Source organism: Onychomys torridus, chromosome 11, assembly GCF_903995425.1.
Source record: "Onychomys torridus chromosome 11, mOncTor1.1, whole genome shotgun sequence".
Lineage (NCBI taxonomy): Eukaryota > Metazoa > Chordata > Mammalia > Rodentia > Cricetidae > Onychomys > Onychomys torridus.
Window position 1 is genome coordinate 22997589 of NC_050453.1, and position 17902 is coordinate 23015490.

The 17902-nt window shown below is 42.8% G+C and overlaps 1 protein-coding gene across 2 annotated transcripts in view; it reads right to left on the bottom strand.

Annotated features, from left to right (window-relative positions):
- Slamf1 (signaling lymphocytic activation molecule family member 1) overlaps nucleotides 1–17231 on the bottom strand; it is a 32844-nt gene extending 15613 nt beyond the window's left edge. The window contains exons 1-3 of one of the 2 annotated variants that reach the window (XM_036201849.1): nucleotides 17156–17231; nucleotides 8436–8774; nucleotides 6326–6616 (exon numbers count right to left, since the gene is read on the bottom strand). In XM_036201849.1, the coding sequence (XP_036057742.1) occupies nucleotides 6326–6616; nucleotides 8436–8774; nucleotides 17156–17231 (706 nt within the window). Of the gene's footprint in view, nucleotides 1–6313; nucleotides 6617–8435; nucleotides 8775–17155 lie in introns of both variants that reach the window. The other variant, XM_036201848.1, reaches the window with a different exon arrangement.
- Nucleotides 17232–17902: the final 671 nt, after the last annotated feature.

A 17902-nucleotide genomic window follows, 5' to 3' on the forward strand; every position in this document is an offset into this window, starting at 1 on the left:
GCTGCTTATCTAGCTCATGGGGGTCAGGTTGTCCACAGTTTGCAGTTTCTGCAAATGTTTTCCTTGTGGTCCTCTGAGGCCTTGTTTCTATTGCTCTACTTGTCTTTCTCTGTGCTGTTCTCATGGGAGGACTGATCCCTCCCTCAGTTTCTACATCAAGCAAAGGCAAGAACTACCCCAAGAACTCTACGTGTTCCAGTCTTCTGTGGAGGATCTGAAGGGACTGAAGGAGCAGCCTCTCCTGTGAAATGGGGAGCTTCTACCATCACCTGATAAGCTCAGACCTTTCTCCTTTCCTCTTTTTTATTTGGTTTGTTTGTTTTGTTTTGTTGAGAGGCTAGGCTGGCCTAGAACATGCGGTGTACCCTTGTGGTCCTCCGGTCTCAGCTTCCCCAGTGTTAGGATTAGAGGCCTGCGCCGGCTCCCTCAGCTGCTCTGTTTCTGCATGAGCAATATCTTCCCCTTCTTCAGAGCATCCCAGCTACACCAGTGTTCCTTGGGGGAGGGGCTCATTGTCTGTCTTCTAGCATTGCTATTAAAGCATGTTTTAAGCACTGTGTATCCTCCAAAGAGAAATTTTAGTAGTAGTCTCTTTAAAATGGTGTTTTGTTTTTCGTCTAGTAAATTACAGAAGTCCTGCTTAGGTTGACAATTTCTAATGGTAGTCCTCTTGCCTATTCTTTTTCTAACATCCCCCCTTCCCCCACATCCCATCAGATATAGGGCATGAAGTCACTCCATATACATTTGAGGAACTTAAATTATTGAATATGAATGGATCTTAGAGAGCTGGCATGTATACTTTTGTTAAAAATTATCAGAGTGCTAAATATACGAAGGCCTCAGAAAGCATGCTGGGTCACTTTCTGAACACCCTGAGACAGGAGTCAAAAGAAGTACCAATGACCTACTTGATATAGCTTTGTGATGAAGCTGGAAAGAGTGTGTTTGCCCAAAACACGCCACCTGTGCTCCTATCTCCAAACCGAAAGATCCCACTCTCTCTCCTTTTGTTCATTCATGTAGTGAGGCCTCTCAGGATGGTGGTTCTCAGAAACCAGATAAAACTTGTCCTTGGCTACACAAGCAACATTACCTCAACTTTTTTTCCTCTTTCTTGTTTCCCTTCTCTTTTCTTTTCTTTTCTTTTCTTTTCTTTTCTTTTCTTTTCTTCTTCTTCTTCTTCTTCTTCTTCTTCTTCTTCTTTTCTCTCTCTCTCTCTCTCTCTCTCTCTCTCTCTCTCTCTCTCTCTCCCCCTCCCTCTCACTTTCTTTCTTTGAACCAGAGTTATGATGCTTTTCCCCCTGCAGAAACCCCTTAGAAGCAGCTAAATGGGCTGACTGAAAACACCTGTACCATATAGAGGAGCCAGTGCTTGGCATGAGTCTCCACCCTGTAGCCCTCCACTATTAGCTGTGAGTTAACTGTACAGAAACTATTAGCGGTAAGAAACCCTGCACAGAACCACAACTCCAAGGAAAATACTGGCCGTCTTCTTTCCCTTTTTGTCTCTGAAAAATCTGTCGTCACAGCAACGCAAAAGCTTCTCTCCCTTCAAGTCCTCAAATCATGTTATTTAAAGAAGATAAAAAGAAAACAAAACAGAACCCAAGAAATAACTGTAGCTCATCCAGGAGCCTCTGAGATGCTCACATAACGGTCTGAGGGTACCGGATCTCTTTCCTGCCTTTCATGTGGTTTTGTCAGCAAGGTTACTGGCATGGAGCAGGGCTCCTTGAAGAAGTCGGCAATCTTCAAGAGATGCCTTTTTAGTAGTAGTTTCCAATGAGAATTGAGGCTGGGGAGAGGATACTAACTTAACATCTGGGAGCCTCCAAGAAAAAGTTTTTATGGAACCCACACCTTCTGGAAACACCCCTCACACCAGCCTGTTCCACCCAGATAGTGTTGCAGAGGGAACTAGCCATCTACCCTCCCATTCTTTCTTGGCTCTACAAGCTGGCTCTGGACACACAGCTGCCCACCTGATAACTGTATTTCCTAGCTTTCCTTGTAACATGTTTGGCCAATGAGAAGTATCCAACCTCTATTCTTTCACTCCGGCTGTCAGGTTTTCGAGATGGGGATGACAGTGGAGAGGACCATAGACATGGAACATCTAGGTGACTATGAAAATGAGGCTTTGCTAGACCATGGTGGGAGACACTCTGGATCTCAAGTGTCAGCCCTTTGTTCCACTGAGCCAGCATTTTACTAATTTCTTGAGAAAGTTTTTCCTCTTAGTGTGGGCTTCCAGGGGCATTCCCTTCTAGCTGAATTTTTAAGATTTTGAATCAATCATCCTCGCACAGACATAATACTTTCAAAACATAGTGATTAAGGACAGCAGCAAGTCCCACACAGGAACTACTGTCAAACCAGATTAATGTGCTTCACATGACCCAGATAAAGGATGTTGTAAGGCCCAAAAATTTAGGCCTTTCCATAAGAAACTTCATTATGATGGACAATGAAGGTGTATGAAATTCTTAAATGGCAATTGGAACATGGATGATTATATGACTGGGAGCCTAGACAAATGTCACTGAAACTTCTTTTCAAGGAACAAATGTGTTCACGCACGTATTTTCATTAATCAAAGTGGAAAAAATGTCTTCAAAGAAACTCTTCTGACTTACTGATGGCAACATCTGATGAACCCTCGGCCTACCATACAGTTTCATTCCAGGGCTGAGGTTTCCCTTGGTGCACATATGTAAGAAGTCTTTGTTACACTAACAGTGGCTGCCTTGACCTAGGCCTCAGCACACTGGATGGATTACTGCCATCGTGTCCTCCTATACCTGGTTTCTTTCTCTTCTGCCCCTTGCTGACCCTGGTCTATTCTCTACACCACTGCACTTCCTCTTTGAAATGCAAAGACAACGGAGTCCTTTCCCATCTAAAACTGTCAGTTCCCATCATCCTATTACCTGCAAGATGGGGTTGAATGTGGCACATTCTTGCTTTTCCCTCTTCTTAGGGTGTCTGTTGTCAGTGAGTTTGAGTAACTTCTGCTCTTTCCTCAAATCCGCATGTTTGACGAGCCAATGCTCTTTATTCCTTCTCTTTACTATCTTGCACATATTTTGGTTTTATAACCTCACACACATACCACACAGTCTAGGATAATTGTCTATTTACAGAGTTATCTTCTTAAGGACAAAGATTACATCTCTCTCTTTCCATCTTTGTATGCTCAGTACCTTGCATGATGCTGGAACATGGTAAAAACCTCAATAGATATTTTGTCAAAGCAAACACAGCAAATTAAAAATTAGCAATTTCCATTTGCAAACACAAAGTGATAGACCACAGGTTCTCAAGCTGTGACCCCCATTCACAGGGGTCACCTAAAACCATTGGAAAACACAGATATTTACAGTATAATTCATAACAGTAGCAAAACTACAGTTATGAAGTAGCAACAAAGATAATTTTATGGTTGGGGGTCACCACAACATGAGGAACTGTATTAAAGGGTCACAGCATTAGGAAAGTTGAGAACCGCTGTGATAGACCAATGAAAGTGGGTTTTCAGTAATTTAGGTAGTTTCCTCTACAGCCCTGTGTAGAAGAAAAGTCATGCTGCAAAGTGCCTATGTGTCTGGCTTGGATTTGATGATAACCTCCTCCATCTTTGGAGGTGGAGGAACTTTTATTTGAACCATGAGTTAAATTGTGTTCTTTTAAAATCTATATTTGGAAGTCCTTAGGATGTAGCTTTAATTAGATATGGGAGCCTTACAAAGAGAATCAAGTTAAAAGAAGGGTGCTATGGCTTAATTACTACACCCACCAACTCATACATTGAAGCTCTAAGCCTCATTGGATGATATGTGAGAACAAGTTGTTATGAAGGTATTTAAGTTCAAATGAGGTCACAAGTATGGTCCTCATCTAACTTGACTGGTGTCCGTACCAAAAGAGGGATGGGAGAGAGGCACCAGGGATGCACAGACAGAGGAGAAAAGCCATCTGCAAGTCAAGGAGAGGTCCAGGAGGAATCAAAACTGACAACACCTCATTCTTGAACTTCTAGACTTCAGAACATTCAGACAATAATTTCCAGTAGCTTAAAGCATCCAGTTTATGCCATCAATACCTCCAGCAAACCAAGACTCCCTAGCAGCTCTTGTTGACACACTCATGAACTGAATCATAAATGTCATCTCTGGAAGGAGCAGCAGTAATTTACCCTTTGTTTTGCAGATGGTGAACAGAGGCCCAAGGGAAGAAAGTGTCTGCCTCATGTCTAATAGCTGTACTGATTGAATGAGGTCTTGGTAGTAGCAGTCATGGCGGGCTACTCAGGGCACCATGTTTTGCCACTTTCTGTCCCTCCATATCTCACAGAAGCCTGCTTCATACTCAGCCACAGTGGTCATACTTCATCCTTGTAGGTGTAAGTTTTATGTCTTACCAAGATTTTATTATGCAGTAGTTAGATGCTTGCCAAGCTATCTTGAAGCGTGAAAGGAGTTCCCATCCCCACACCCCATTTCTGAGCTAGGTCAAGGTAAAAATTGGCTGCCCTGTCCCTAAACAGGTTTTTACAACCAAAGAGAGCTGGGCTGGCACAATGAGTATTTCTCCCTCTTCTCCAAGGAAAAACAGCCAGTTTTTCACTGTGATTTCTAAGGCATTTTCAGCGGATTTGCTCTTCCATGAATACCTATGAGGATTTCAGCACCAGACAGCTCAGTTCTCTCACTGGCTCTGTGTTTGATCTTAAATATTTCATAGGGTTTTTTCCTCACTTCATCCATAATGTGAAGATGTTAACACTATCTACATCATTTGATTGCTGTGAGGGCAATGATGGGCCATGTAGCCAGTACATAGTGAACAATCAAAGCTGTCAGTTATAGATGAAGAGCAAAGTCTCAGAGAAAGCTGAGCTTTTTACTCCACTAATTAGAAAGAGCCCCCCGGGGCCCCATTCTGGGAGCTTCCTACTATACAGCACTGTTTTCTTGTTTTGTTTTGTAGTTGTTTTTTTTCCAGGATGCCCTGAATGACTATGGGCAGGGAGAGACAGAGAACAGCCTACACATGGTTTGTGGGCCACATTTAGAAAGTAGAGATGGTTGACTCTTTCTATGACATGACTACATTAGGTTCATAAAAAAGAACTCAAAGGAATATGCTGGGGTACAGCAGAGGTATTTCCTATCTGAGAATCCTCTGGGGGTGGAGAATCTCTGTTACAGGAAGTGCTATGCGGAAGGTATAACGTATATACAGTCCCCTTTCCTTTGTTCCTGCCCATCCGGTGTGTCAACAGACACCAAGTCTGTGTGAGTGGGAGTCTCCTTGGAATGACTCTTGATCCCCAGCTAGGAGAATGTCAGGGAGAAAGCAGTGCCTTTCACGGCTCTCCCCAAACCTTCCTGTGACAGAGACACAGTCTGGCACAAGAGGGCAGTGATCTATTGTTTCTTGATTAGAGGGACTTACTTAATCAGCACCCTCTTCCAACAGAACAAGCATGCCTTCTATCTAGGAAAAGAGAAGACCTACTCAAAACATCTAGGTTTAGGCATTAACTTCACTATTTGAAGTTGAAGAAACTTGAGGAAGATACTTAAATTCTGTGAACTTCAAGTTCCTCCTATGTACAATGAAGCTGGTAATAGCACCCATGTGGAAAATGTATGGTGAACCAAAGAGACGATACAGTGAAACGTGCCTTGCTGATAGTGTGCTCCCACTTCATTACCGTTCCCCGGCTTCATACTCCAGGGCTTAGCTTACCTCTCACTCTGATCCCTCTGGTCCTCTAATTGGCTAGAAGATTCACAATCCATTCACAACACAAGCCCCTCCCTTACAGCCTGTATAACACAAGTGAATGTCTCATGTCTTATATTTACAACGCATTGCTGAGGTGCAGAGATCACACATCATATCTTCTCCCTTCTCTTGCAGCCTAAGTACTTACTGATGGCATAGAACCATCTTACCATAATGGAGCATGGATCTGGAGCTTAGGACCTGTAACCTGCATTCCCTTTCCCAGACATCATTGTAGGATGGCTCTAGGGCAGACAGCATGGAGAAGGGTTTTCCCTTGAAGACCTGAGTTCTGATTCTGCTTTGGTTTTTTTCCCTTTCTTATTTGTTCTTCAACTGCAAACCAAATGTACTATAACGCCACTGGGGCCAACATGAAAGCACCTTTGTTGAATGTGCCTGGAGGCTTTGACAAGATAAAGAAAACAAGTATCATTGACAAGGGCTGGCTATGGAAGCAGAGTTTTGGGGCCAGTGGGTATTGGATTTGTCGTCGATGAGGCGCCCTAGCTGCCACCAGAGTACTCACCTGAGGACGCTAGCCTGCACTCCTGCCGCACGTCGAAGGTCTGAGAGCGACTGCTGACAGGGTTGCTGGCGGTGCAGCTGTAGATGCTGTTCTGATGCTGGTTGCTGAGAGTGATGCTCAGGAGGTGGGAGTGGTTGGCTTGGCTCAGCAGATGGGCGCCTGCCTCGTCACTCCAGTTGTAGGCCACATGGTCCCCTTTCTTCACCGTGCAGGCTAATATCAAGCTGCAGGTCCCATTCTCGTTCTCCTGGGTTTTGTTTAGCACTTTAATCTCTGGGGTGGAGACCTGCTCTGTCAGGAGGAGGAGCAAGGGAGCCATCACTGAAACAAAACTCCCAGAACTATTAACTGGTTTATTCATCAAAACAAAGTCTAGACAAATGACATTTCCCCTCACTGAGAAGTCTTAAGTATGGGTTGTCTCTTGGGGAAAACTGTCGTTCACATCATCTCTCACCCCTCTCTGCTCTTTCCAGGACCCTCTTGAGATAGAACAGACAGAGAGGCATTTGGTTTTTAGTTCCTTTCTGCTGATACCGTTAGGGTCCTATGAGTCTCTCCTGATGTTTACCATCTAGACTGTTCTGCCATATCCTATCAGGAATAAGATAGGTTTTGATTGGCTTAAAGTACAATCTCCTAGAGATAGAAGCATGAGTTTTCAGTGGTAGGATTTCATCGTGCCTCTGTGTGAGTGTGAGTGAGTGAGTGTGTGTGTGTGTATGTGTGTGTGTGTGTGTGTGTGTGTGTGTGTGTGTGTAGCAAGGGCTTTGTGGGTCTAAGGCAGTAGCAGGTTTTCAATCATAGCCACAGGCCCTATCAATCCATACAATTCTAAAGTCATGAAATAGGCAAGGTTAAAAAAAGGAGGTCATGCTTATTATAGCTACTATAGGACCAGCACATTGCTGGCATTTCATATCCATCTTCTTTAATTCTGTCAATAATTATAACTAAAAATAATCATTCCCATTTTGTGGATGAGAAAACTTCTAAGTGGCCAAGCTGAGTTAAGTACCTTAGTCAGATTCTAAAATCAGCCTGCCTCTTTTTCTCAGCAAAGAAAGTCATGGTTGCAGAGACCATACTTCCCAAAGTACCCAACTGAGTATATAAGGTGTGACAAAGTCAATAAACTTATAAGAACAAAGAGACAATTATATGACATACATATGTTATTAAACACACACACACACACACACACACACACACATACACACTCACAATGTGTGGCTTCAATGCACACTCAGCAGAGGGCTATGGGAATTCTGCATTCTCTGTTTGCAGGAGGGAAACTCTGGGGCAGGAGAGAGTCGAGATGTTTCTGTTTCTCTCCGAGGTAACTGAAGGTTTCAATGAAATGCTGACTGGGAAGCCAGCACAGCTGTCAGGAAGTCTTGGAAAGCAGGAGAGCCTCTGGGCCTAAGGGGTAGGAATCCTAGGTGTCTCAAGGACAGAAGCAGAGGTTAAAGGGCCCAGGAAAGTGCTGGGCTCAGGTAGATGTAGCTTCTACTGTCCCACAACTAAGCAGCCACATCACCAGATCCTAGTTCAAATGAGAAAAAAAAAAGGCATTTCTTTCAGCACGGAGGTGGAAGCCTCCCCCAGCGCTGTGGGTGGAAGGTCAGCTCTTTCACTCAGAGCCTCTACTTCAGCAAACATCCTACACAAGTATGGGCAAGCATGTGCAAAACCACTTGCCTCTGGAGTCAGGGTCCCTGGTGATGAAAGAGAAGTTAGGTTTGCTCAGTTTGTATTCAAACTTTGTACTTTTGGGCTTGATAGGGAAAAAAAAATGCTGTTTAAAAAATTGATATGCAAACTAAGTCTGTTAGAGGTGAAAGCCTGCTCTTCAGCCCCCACATAGTGGGCTCTCTTCCTTTCAAAACAGGAATCAAATCAGCCTCCACCAATGTGCAGTTTGGAAGATAAATATAAATAAACAAATAAACAAACAAATAGTATCAGCCTGTCAAAATGCTTCCCTTAAGCTTAAATACTCATTGGACCAGATCTTTCAAGTTGCTTCCAATTCCAGACACCCTACTTCTGAGAAAGGCCTAAGTCTTCTAGGCCCCCCTGTGTGAAGTGTGAAAACTCCCATTTTTACCATAAAGCTTCAGCTGCATGCAGAATTGCTGAACTGCCACATTCTCCTCCAAATTCACAAAATACCATCCTTCACTCTCAGTTCGGTTTCCCAGGATCCTCAGGCTCAGGTTTTCTGGTTGAAACTGGTAGCCATCCTCCAGATGATCTGGATAGCCTCCTTTAGCGAGATCAAAAGACACTATTTTCTTATTGGTTTTGCTTCCTAAAGACGTTCCCTTCGTGACAAGGATGCGGATGCTTTTGTTCACGCTTTTATGTATCTGTTCATTTGTCAGGGACATCCAAGTGTGGTTTCCTAGCTGCCTGTTAATCACCTGGCAGTTCATCACGTCTCCACCTGTGGGAGGGAAGGGACGATAATTCCTTATGATGAAAGACCTGGAGAATACATTGTGTAGAGGACAGAGACTGACAGGCTTGAGTCTCGTCTCTCTTGTTGAACTATCTCAAATTACCAGGTGGTGGTCTACAAGGACCACCACCAGGATCCTAACCTTGACTTCAGTATTTCAAAGCATCCAGTGGAAATCCCAGAATTACTTACACCAGGGTTCTGTCAGCTCAGACTTAACAGTGAAGGCGCAGAAGTAAGGTAAATGACTTCTTTAAAGTCGCATTAGTAAGTGGCGGAGCCAGGACTAGAACCTCAATCTATAATTTCTCTACCAAGGTTCTTGCTAGCACTCAGTATGCACAGTGCAGAGTGGATAACAGTGAAGAGGAGCCCAGGGGACCATGGTTCCAGAAGCATCAAGTCAGGTGATAAGAAACAGAGACAGGGCTGAGGACCATGAAAATGAGGAAGGTGGCTTGCTTCGTCTCCAAACTGGAATCCTAGTTCTCACCAAATATCTGAGATAACTAGTAACGGTGAGGGCAAGAGATGATTTTATTTCCCTTAAAAAAAAAAAAAAAAAGCTGAACCAACAGGAACAAAGGAGGGGGTTGAATAAAAAAACCACGAAAACCCAAAAGCCTTTCAAACCACTGTAAGGGATTCTAGTGCTGACTATTTAATACCTCGGCTTTGCTCAAACCCACAGCCCGCCTTTCTGTCCCTCTCTGGGGGAGGGGGGGGCGACCTTTTTGTTTCACTGAAAAAAACATAGAAGAAATTTTTAGCAAATTTCAATCTATGGAAATCCCAATGGATCCATCTACCTGGAGGAACAGCCCGTGTTTCTTATCCCAGGCTAGCCTCTCCCCTCAAGGAACAATGCCATGCTTTCAGGTTTTGCCTCTGTAATCCAACCCCCTGCATTATCAGCTGCTTTCTGGATTTCTTTCACCAACACATACATACAAACACTTAACTGCCCTCATTTTAAAAAAAAAAAAATCTCTCCTCTGATCTCAGGTCAATCCTCCTCCATTTGGCCATTTTCATTTTCTTTTCAGAAGCTTCTTGCATGTCTGTTTATGTTTGCTGCTTTTACTTCTTGACACAATTTCCCCTGTGCCCACTCCAAATATTCTTCCCAAATTCTTATTGGATCACACCTGCTAAGATCAGTCTGTTATACAAAGCCAAGTCAATTACTTCTCCATCATTGCCTTGAGTGTTTCTCAGGAACATCTCTCCTTTAGACACTGTCTGTATTGGGTCCCCGAGATCCTGCACTTCCATGAATTGCTATTTTTTTTCTTTTTTATCGTTCTTAGTTTCCTGGGAGGAAACTTCTGTTTTTTTCAGATATCTCAATATCAGACTATGCCTAGGCTCAGGCTTCCTTCTCTTCCTTATTTACACCTATTCAATTTCTCATTCAGCTGAACAGTTTGACACATCTCTGCAGTAGTTACAGTTACATATTACGGCCAGTCTTCTCCTGCCTCCATAGACGAGCACTTGGAGGTTTACATGGCTTCTGACTTTAGCAATGAACTTTCTGTTCAGACATGACCATTTGTCCAGTTTCTCAGGCCACAACATGGGAGCATCCTTGAGTCTGTCCTTTCTCACACTCCACATTTGGTTGACAGGAAATCCTGCTGGCTCTAATTTCCATGTGGGTCTGACACAGAATCACTTCCTATGCCATCCCTTCCTTCCACCCCCACCACTGCTACCGCTGTCTCCCAACTAATCTCCCGGCGTTTGCACCATGGACAGAGAGATCCTTTAAAACCACGTCTAATTTATTGTTGTTTTTTCTATCACTTGTAGTCTTCCAGAGCTTTCTAGCTCTCACAAAGTTCACAGTCCTTGACTCTGCTCACTGAAAACCTGGCTTTGCTCCAAATCCATTCCCTGCCCACTCTTGGACTTTCACAGAACTATGGTCAGATGGCTTCCTGTTCCTTAACCTCATCAAGAACTCTCCTACCTCTGGGCTTTTGCATGTGCTGCTCCTCTCTGGAAATCTCTTCCCTTACATCCTTTTTTTTTGTTTGTTTGTTTGTTTTTTTTTGTTTTGGGGTTTTTTTTTTTGTTTTTTGTTTTTTGTTTTTTTGTTTTTTGAGACAGGGTTTCTGTGTAGCTTTGCGCCTTTCTTGGATCTCGCTCTGTAGACCAGGCTGGCCTCGAACACATGGAGATCCACCTGGCTCTGCCTCCCGAGTGCTGGGATTAAAGGCGTTCGCCACCACAGCCCAGCTTCTTCCCTTATATCCTTAACAGCCCAGTTCCTCACTTTATTTTAGGCGCCTGCTCAGAGAACTCTTTCCTCTGAGAGGCCTCCTCTGACAGAGTATCTAGGACAACCCCTCTGCCCATTGCTCTTGCTGTCACTGCCTGGTGGCGTAGTGCACATTTATTCATTTTATTGCTGTCTGCCCCACTTGAAGACTGTCTTTTCCAGAGAAAGAACCTTACACCTCTATTTTATGTCTGACAGCCTGAAACAGTGTTTGGCACAGAGAGACTCTGAAATAAATACCTGTTCAGTTGACCAGTGCTGAAAGCCATATGACCTTGATAAACCTTTTATTTAGCTTAGCCTAACTTGTCCATAACTGAATTTAACCCTAAGTTAATGTTCATGGTAGGAGCACATGACTCAGTGAGCATAGATGGTTCTATCTGATAAGAGATTCAAAAGAGTAAAATGAGAACACCTGCTTCTGTGATGGGCCTGTCTAGAAGAGACCCCTTCTCCATTGTGGTAAAGCTGAGCCACTGGGAAACTGGGTAAACTGCCCAAAATAGTCTTGACATCAGTGTGCCCCCAAATCCCTACACTATCTACTAAATGACCCAGGCCAAATTAATTAAAGACTAACAATGTTGGGGGAAAAAAGAAAATGCAGTCTCCATGGGCTAAAGTCAGGATGAGTGTGTTTGAGACATGGTTGTTACAGGAAAGTGGGGTAGGTGACAAGGAAGTTGGTCTTTTGGGCATTGCTAATATTGTTTCCTCTTAAAACAGAGTGCTCACCCTGTTGCTCAGTTGGAAGAAGACTCTTAATTTTACTGTGGTAGTTTAGTACTATTTTTTACATGGGTACATTGGGAAGCACATTGGACTTTCTTCCAGACACACTCATGAATGCCTGACAATTCCAGATGACACAGTTCCTCTGATGGCTTCACACCTCATTTGTAAAAATGTACCCAAGATAGTGACCTCTTGAATTCTAAATATACGGAAATGAAGGAAGGAAGACTGAGAGCCGTACATGGACCTTTGAATGTATGTACATTTTGGGGAACACCTCTCTAAATGCCATTTCTGAAAGAGATATGAGATTTTCGAAACCGAATTGCTACTGTTGACATTTTAAACTAATTTTGATATGGAGAAGGGGAAAATGGGGAAATTTACCCACTCCAAGACTGTTAACGCCTCACTCTCCAAAGGCCTCCCATACAACCTTTCCTACCACATGACCTGGTAGGCTGTTTTGTACTTTCAGAGTACAGAATTGGTAGAAGGAAGAGCAGAGCAGGGTAAGGCCATCGTAGGAAGTAGCCAAATAAACAAATCAATCAATGATAGCTGGTAAGAGGAGAAGGGTGAACAGATAGAAATGGGGCAGACGAAGACAGACTTCACTGTTTGCATGCACAAGGAATGGACCAGAACTTCACCAGGAGGAGACCCTAACACCCAAACACACAAAGGATGATGATGTAATTGCTCCCATGACTGCTGAGTCTGGAGGGGTGCTTGAGGTCATCTCCACCCAAGCACAGATGGAAACACAAGTGGGGCTGAGCCCTTCAAGTAGACTCTCTGTTCCTGAAACATCCTACTGCCCGATGAGGGTTTCCAGCGAGCCTGTGATTCAGTCAGCCCTGTTTACTAGAAGAGGCTGGGAGGAAACATTTATGCTCTTCACACCGACTCACTTTCCTTCACGGGTAACTCTACTTTGAAGGTGGAGTGATTCATATAGGCAAGTGAACAAATTTGCAGGATTTAGTTAACCTTTTCACAAGGTGGGATTCTACCCCAGAACTTTATTTTTGGCTTTATTCTGTAGATGCTTTTAGCATATTGCTTCATCTCTTCTTTCTTTCTTTCTTTCTTTCTTTCTTTCTTTCTTTCTTTCTTTCTTTCTTTCTTTCTTTCTTTCTTTCTTTCTTTCCTTCTCTCTCTCTCTCTCTCTCTCTCTCTCTCTCTCTCTCTCTCTCTCCCTCCCTTCCTTCCTTTTTTTCTTTTTTGGTAGAAAAGAGACAGGTTTCACAGGATTCAAAGTTCTAGTTGTAAACATAGACTCAGGAAGGAAAAATAGCTTGTCTAAGGTTTATTTTTTTTTAACCTAAATATCAGTTAAATCCCTATTCCACAGTGCTGAGAGTGCTGGGTCTTTGCTGCTCAGTCCGTTTGCACCCAGCATTCCTCAGCCTGAAAGCCTGGACTACCCTTTGTTTGGCCAATTCCTTCCCCACCCTTCAGGTCTTCCTCACCTTGACTTGTTTTTATGCGGGAAGACTTCCTGGACTCCAGTTGGCTCCAGTTGGCTTTCCGGCTGCATGCTTCCATCTTATTTTGCATCACTCCATTACACCACTCATCACAGTTTCAACTAGTTTAGTACTTGTTGTTCTCACACAGTTATAAGCTTTCAAGAAGAGGGATTGTATCTTTTACTCACTGTAGTATTCTAACAGGTCCCTGGGACACAATGGGAGCCCAGGAAATCCTTGTCGTCAAAGCAAATGAGTGAAATGAAATGGGCTGAATGAATGAATGAGTGAATGAATGATGAGATAAGTCTGGGTTCTTCTCTTTCCACAATCGAAATGAATTTCATTGTATGTCTGTAGCATTCCTACGTGGGATTCGAGACAGTATTTGTCCCCACTTTTCAGGTGAGTATTTAGAAGTTCTTCAGTCACAAACCCTTGGTTTTTGGCTACAAGTGACCTTTGCCATTCCACTCAAGCACTTACATCTCTTTAGGTCTATATTTGTATCTCCATCTAAAATACTCTTTCCCAGCCCTAGCAGAATCCAACCTATGTTTTTGAAAGACACACAACAGGCAGCAATGTTGTCTACAACAAGGGTTATAGAAAGAAGCTTAATGTTCTTTGTTCTGTTGAAGTTTCAGAGGCACACATGCAACTGCACCTCTTCTCTACTAAACAAAAAGGTTGAAACAAAACCTGTACACTAAATAAAGTTTCTATCTACTTTCTAAATTTCATTCTTTGTGTACTTTCTACATTCTCCTATAATTTATCAATTCCTCTCACCTTTTGAAATAGTCTATACTTCAATTAGTTCCAATTCAACTCAACATACACATTTTAATTATAGATATTGTATTCTAGTTTTCCTCATGGGACCTAGATACCCTGTATCAGTCTTTCCATTTCTCAAACAGAAGCTTATCCAGTTTCATTCACTGACATGTCTAGAGTGTAGGGAGACTGTTAATCTATTCTACTTATCTTTCCTCATTTATAAAGTTGTAATAGTACTAATGATGGTGACAATAATGTCATAGGGTTTGTGTGATAATTAAATGATAAAACACTTAACATAATGTCTTGTATAAAGCAAATATATAGTTTTCTACTATTATTTATTCAAAAATAATTTTTAAATGGCTTTCACTCACCAGACATTATGTCAGGTGCTTTTCAAAGGCTATGATTTCTCATTTTGCTCCCCACCCCTACATCTTGCCTGGCCATGTCAGATACACTCAGTAAATCAGTACTGAATAGAATCTTTGAACGGCAGTGTATAAATAATCAGATCCCTGATGCTTTGAACTCTATTCTAATGCTGCAGATAAAGAAAGGTGAGGTTTTAGATCATGAGGTTAAATTTTTTTTTTTTGAAGAAGTATCTGGATCAATATATTGGCATAGAATGGGCCAATCGCTGCATTAGGTTGGCTCAAGCCTAGAACCCAGGCTTTGTCTCTTATCTCTTACTCAACATGTATGGAGGAGGTGGAAAGGACCTACATGGAAGAATAAAGCACCTCATTTTTGGAGAGTCATCCATCATAACACATATATCCTTGTAGCACCAATATTAATAATGAGGCTATGCAAATGTAGGGTCAGGAGATGTGATCAATCTCTATTCACATATGGCCCCCAAATTGTTCTACGAATAAAGTCTAATTTAAAAGATTATTGACACATTGAATGATCTGAACCAATTGATTTCTAGATGTAATGTAACAATATATTTGGTCTTTGGTGTGTATTCTTCAGAACGTGAACTTGGCATTTTACATCTAACTCAAGCACTCATGGAAACATCAGGAACTTGTTATGAAAATATTTGTGAATTGGAGTTAATGGTCTATGCAGATGAGGATCATAATGTTCTGGCAGAAATGATGAGGGGAAGAGCAGTATCAGAGACCAACAAAATGACATTGTTGCACAAATTAATATACACAATAACCACAGCAGAAACAGCAGCCTAGGTTGTATCCATTGTAAAGAATATGAAGCTTCCTGAGAGTCTAATAAATATTAACATTGGGACATAAGCACAATATGTCTGCCTTCTTTAAGGGCAAGAAATTAAAGATGACTCCCAGTAAAACAGAGGAGAAAAAGGCATAAAGTTTACCTTGCAGTTATTTACCCAAAGATAGTAACTCTTCACTATGGCTCTTGAGTTTAAGCCAAGATGTTATATAGAAGTTGAATAAAACAAGCATGTAATGTTCAAGGTAAATAAATAAATCAACTGTCATTTAGGAGAATTTGTTTTAGTTGGGAAGGGACATGTGGACCTTTTTTTTTTTTTTTTTTTTTTTGCTTTTCACAGTTCTGACTGGGAACTGAAAATTGAGCTGAAATGGGAAGGTGCTGATTTTTACAAGAATCAAGCTTCTTTGTTGAGTCGCTCTGACACGACTGATCTGTCTCATTTGCAAAGCACTTCTATTTGGGTTTTATTGGGGTTTCACAAAAGAGTACACAATTAAAAATAGAACACTGACAAAAATTGAACCAATATTAGAAGATGGAATGCAAGGAAAGAATAATTGACATGTAAGTGTTCTGGGGCTGGGCTGTCTTTAACTAACAAACGACCTCTCACCCTTAAGCAGAACATTTGCTAGCTACACCTGAGCTGCTACAGGCAAGGCTAGCCAGGAAGAGAATCAGAAATTCATCTCATAGTTATTAGTCACCAAGAAGCCCAGCAATGGTGGGGTTCAGACAGGATTCAGTGAGGAAGGCCAAGCTCTACCTACGAAGATGCTTGATTTGGTGATCTAAGCTCTAAAAGTGGGGCAAAGCAAGGGCCTCCTCATCTGAGACTTGAGCAAGAGATTCCATTCACAGCATCCTCACATCCCTGGCACATTCCAGGACTTTTCTTAGAAGAGTCCATAATGGATTTGCAGTTATGGAAACTCCAAGACTAAAATGCTCTAGCCCTTACAATTTCCCCATCCTCCTTTCAAGCCTTCCCCACGCCAGGCTGTCTCCCACAATCTAATCAAATCTTAAGGTGGAGTTGCCCATTACTTTCATGGTCAGCCCAGTATCACCACTTAGTGCTGTTGCTCTCAAATTTCTTTCCCTATAGTTCTGACCCACTAAGCAGAAAGCAATAGCTTGCTTTGGAAAGAAGAAGAACCAGCCAGATGGGAGAGAGGTCGGGCTCCTTTAATTTTGTTACAGTCGGCCCCCACTGTAGCTGCTTCTTTGACCTTAAGTTTTTCGATTTGCATTTTCCACATTCTATAACCAGCCCTGGGCTCCAAAACTCCCAACCTCTCCCCTTCTTGCTGCTTTGGGATCATCTCTTATAAGAAAGCGTGACCTCACTTCAGCCACCATCTGTTGTTGGCCAAAGGTCTGAGGTTTCTCACTTCTACCTGTTTCCCTCTGATACCTCTGCTCTACACTGGACCATGTTCTTCTTTGTCTGCTGGTGTATGGGTGAAAGTCACTTTCAATAGCAGGAATGCAGGACAAGTCTCCTGGAGCTCTGTTCCATAGCCTGGGTTTTTGCCAGAGGGTGCCCACCCCAAACCAACCATTCAGAACTTCAGCCTGAGTCCCTTACACCAAGAGGCTGATTATGAATGTAGCAGGTGGATTTGGCTTCTGGTTTCCTTAGAAACTAGTGTTGATGGGGCGAATCCCTGGAACGCAAGGCTCAAGGAATACGTAAGTTTCTTCCCCTTTGAAAGACACTGTAGAAACCCAGAGGCACTCCTTAAGGAAGAGGTAACTGAACCACAAGTCCCAGTCCACCCATGTCTTCACTATCCCCGAGGCTCTGCTGATTCCAAACTTCTAAACACTGGACTCAAACCCTTAAACAAATGGACACTCACTTGTTCCGTAGCTCAATCCCGAAATCAGAGAAAGGAACAGAAGCATGCCCAAGGAAAGGGACCTGTTGGGATCCATCAGCCAGAGAAGGCAGGGACACGGTGCCTGGCTGGAAGCCTGGCAGCTGCTCACGCTTGTCCCCGGAGAGGCTCTGATCAGATACTGCTGCCGCTGCCGTCAAGTTTACACATCAGGAACCACTGAGTTCCTGAACCAGCTTCCTGTCTCAACAGGGTTTTTTTTCTCTGCTTGAGTCTCAAGGATTGCTCATATCTGATCAGGCTTTAATCACTTCGTTGTTCTTGAGAAGCTTAAGTCAGGTGTTTGGACCCATGGGAGCCAGGAAAGGATCTGTGTAGTCACTTCTGTTAAACTTTGGTTTGGGGCAGAAATGTGACCCCTCCCCAACCCTCCTTTTTCTAAACTGTTTCCAGGAAATGGGTGTCACAAGTTGTCTGAGTAGATCTGTCTGGTAACTCTTCTTGGGCTTTCAGAAACCATGGACCTTGGACAGACCACCTACAAATGAGGTCATTCAGAGCTCAAGTTCTATAACTTTCAATAAGATGATAGGATGTCTACTTTTTATCTGTTCCATGATCTCATTGAACACCTTTGCAAGTCAGATCCAGAGCTACAGCCACAGACTGATGGGACGAGCAAGAATGGACCACTGACCAACAACAGCCCATTTCCCTGATGGGCACAGTGTGGCAGAATCAAGCTAGTTCTGTGCTGCCTTCAATTTA